The sequence below is a fragment of the Aplysia californica genome, unplaced genomic scaffold (assembly GCF_000002075.1).
Source record: "Aplysia californica isolate F4 #8 unplaced genomic scaffold, AplCal3.0 scaffold00626, whole genome shotgun sequence".
Classification (NCBI taxonomy): Eukaryota; Metazoa; Mollusca; class Gastropoda; order Aplysiida; family Aplysiidae; genus Aplysia; species Aplysia californica.
Window position 1 is genome coordinate 412491 of NW_004797896.1, and position 3043 is coordinate 415533.

General features: G+C 44.6%; 1 protein-coding gene across 1 annotated transcript in view; it reads right to left on the minus strand.

The window, feature by feature from the left end:
* The window catches only part of LOC101851829 (zinc finger protein rotund), a gene marked incomplete at its 5' end in the record, with an annotated part of 89159 nt that overhangs the window by 37648 nt on the left and 48468 nt on the right, over nt 1–3043 (minus strand). The window contains 1 exon segment of the mRNA XM_035972255.1: nt 2220–2472. Within this exon segment, the coding sequence (XP_035828148.1) occupies nt 2220–2472 (253 nt within the window).

Consider the following 3043-nt stretch of genomic DNA (forward strand, 5'->3'; position numbering starts at 1 on the left):
GCCGGTGGCTAGTAATGAATAGCTTCAGTACTGCAAAACGATAAGAATGTTCCCAGGTGAAACAGTACACGCCGGTGCGGTATACATACGGACCTTGGAGTGGTATCATCTTCATTGCAAAAGCTCAAGTAACTTTATTTTAAAATATTATCAAAGGAAGTAAGTAAGTGTAAAGGCCTAATGCCCCCTTTTCAACACAGGGACGTTGTTTAATTAAGAGACGTGTCCTCCAAAAGTTACGTCCATTTCCGACAAGACAGAGCTAATTGGGTTTGGAGTCTTGGAAAAATTCCACAAAACAAACCGATTTCAAGAACGTGCTTTTGGGGGTTTCGAATTAGGTAGGTCCCTCCTCTTCAAAGTTCAGCATGATGGCAAGAAATCTGCTTCACAACTATGCAGATAAGAAAAGGATCACATGACTCGAGTATACGAAGCCCAAATTTACAAACTGTGAGGCCGTAGAATAACTGAACCTGTCTAAAAAATTTTAAAATCTGCTGGTTCAAGTTCAAGAAGGAAGAACTAATTTGGATCTCAAATGACGTCAAGGCACACTAGTAAAACCGCGTCGATTTCCAGAAAATGGCTTCACGTGTACACATCACCAAATAAGGACATCGACAGAAGGCAAAGTAAAGTCTTTGAGCTCGTATGGTTGGTATAATATGCAATTTTGTTCTGAAACATTTCGGAATCGCCGTTACGTGTACTTTAACTTTGTTTTTCAGCGGAGGGGGTAGGGGGTGTTTTGACGGGGTTGATTTTTGTTTCTTTGTTTGTTTGTTTAGATGGTGGTTTTATTTTATCCTTTTTTCTTTATCTTTTTGGGGGCTGGGAGGGGAGCTGGTGACGGGAAAGGGGGACAAAACTGAAATGATTTGTATGGTAAGCGCTGACGACAAGAGGTACACAATGCGGCAAAAACAGAAACAAAAGACACGAGAACTGAAGCAATGGAAGCACAGAACGACAAACGACATCAGAAGCGTAAAAAGATTTCACAAAAGACATACATCATCTTTGCCCGGTCCCTTTCAACCCCACTCCTGCTCTTTGCCTCCCCCCCCCCTTCCCCTTTTCCATCCCTACTCCCCACAGCCCAAAGAAACCACCAACCACCACAAACCCCACCACATACGTTCCTACACACACAACATCCATACATCCCTACATTTGCACGTCTTATTAACCCTGTATTCTCTCTCTCTCTCTCTCTCTCTCTCTCTCTCTCTCTCTCTCTCTCTCTCTTTCCCTCCCCCCCTCTCTCTCTCGATATCTCTTCTGTCGTCTCCCCCTCCCCCTCCCAAACCTTTCTATTTCCCTCTCGCTCTCTTGCATCTTATTTCTATCTTCACCCACTCCCCCTCTCCCCACCCCCCTCACTTCAGTTTTTCACTCTTCCATTCCGCCTTCAACTTCTACTATTAACTATTTACCATTCTTCTTCAGCATGCCACTACCCATCTATTCATCCAGATATTCATCCATCCACCTATCTGTCTATCCATTGTTTACTCCGCCCACACATTCATCCCGCACACACTGCTCAGTCCCTTGTCTGGCAGCATACACTGATTACGATAGCATTTTCTCCAGCCATTCACTCATCCACCCCTCATTCCATCCTCTCCTCCAATTATCCACCTATCTACTGATCAATCCATCAACTGACCCATCCATCCGTCTACCCAATTATCCATTAATAAATCCATCTCGAGATCAACCCAACTCCCCTACTACCCTCTAACACCCCCCCCCCAAGCAAAAAAGACCAATCTGCATCCGCCCTCTCTCTCATTCATCTATCCATAAATCAAATCGTCTATCTTTAGATCAATCCACCCATCTACATATCTATCCATCCATCAATCCATTTTTGGATCAACCCACCCGTTGATTTATTTCTCCCAATCCTCCCCGCCCAATCCACAAAATCATCCACCAACCCTCCCATTTTACCATATTCCTCCCCCCTTCCCACTCCCAACATCCATCTACCCTACTCATCCACCCACCATCCCCAACCCCACCCTCCTCAACACCCCCACACCTTTCCCTTCCAAGCGCCAAGAGCCACCGGGCAGGAAGTCAGCACCACAGAAGAGACCATCATGATCATCATCATAACCAACATCATAACTATCATCATCATAACCATCATCATCATCATCAAAAGCATCATCAAAGCGAAACCCCCGAAGCAATTTAGAACTCACCTGGGTGCATACACTTGTACGGTTTTTCCCCGGTATGCGTCCGGATATGTTGCTGCAGATGGCTGAGCTGGGTGAATTTGCGTTCACAGATCTCACACTTGTACGGCTTGAGGCCGGAGTGGATGCGGGCGTGTTGCGAGAGATAGGACGAGTTGGCAAAGCTTTTCGAGCACGTCGGGCATTTGTACGGTTTGGGATCTTGCTTGTGAATCTGCTGACAGTGGATCAGCATGTCCGACTTGGTGGTGAATACCTGCGGGAGAGGGAGAAAGAAAGAGAGAAAACGTTAGTTAGATGAATTGAGGAAGGACTCTCACATGGGCGGTAAAGAGAGAGAGAACGAGAGAGAGAGAGAGAGAAAGAGAGAGAGAGAGAGAGAGAGAAAGAGAGAGAGAAAGAGAGGGAGAGAGAGAGAGAAAGAGAGAGAGAGAAAGAGAGAGAGAGAAAGAGAGAGAGAGAGAAAGAGAGAAAGAGAGAGAGAGAGAGAGAGAACATGAGTTAGATGAATTAGATGACTTAGTGACAATAATATAATAGATCTATATTGTTAAGCGCACTGGGCTTGCTATTGGCTATTGGGTGCCCTGTGCAAATGTTAATTATAATAGTAGCAGTTTTCACATTTCAAGACAACAAAAATGCCGTCAGGTCGACATGCTTTGTGTTGTTTTTTTTTCAGTTTGAGTAAGAGTTTTACGGCACTTCCAACACAAATTGATCATAATAATACAAGTGCCGAAGACTAGATTTGTCACAAGAGAGTAACATACACAGAGAAGGAGGAGTAGAGATATGGACGGTAGGAAAGAAAGCGCAATATATAT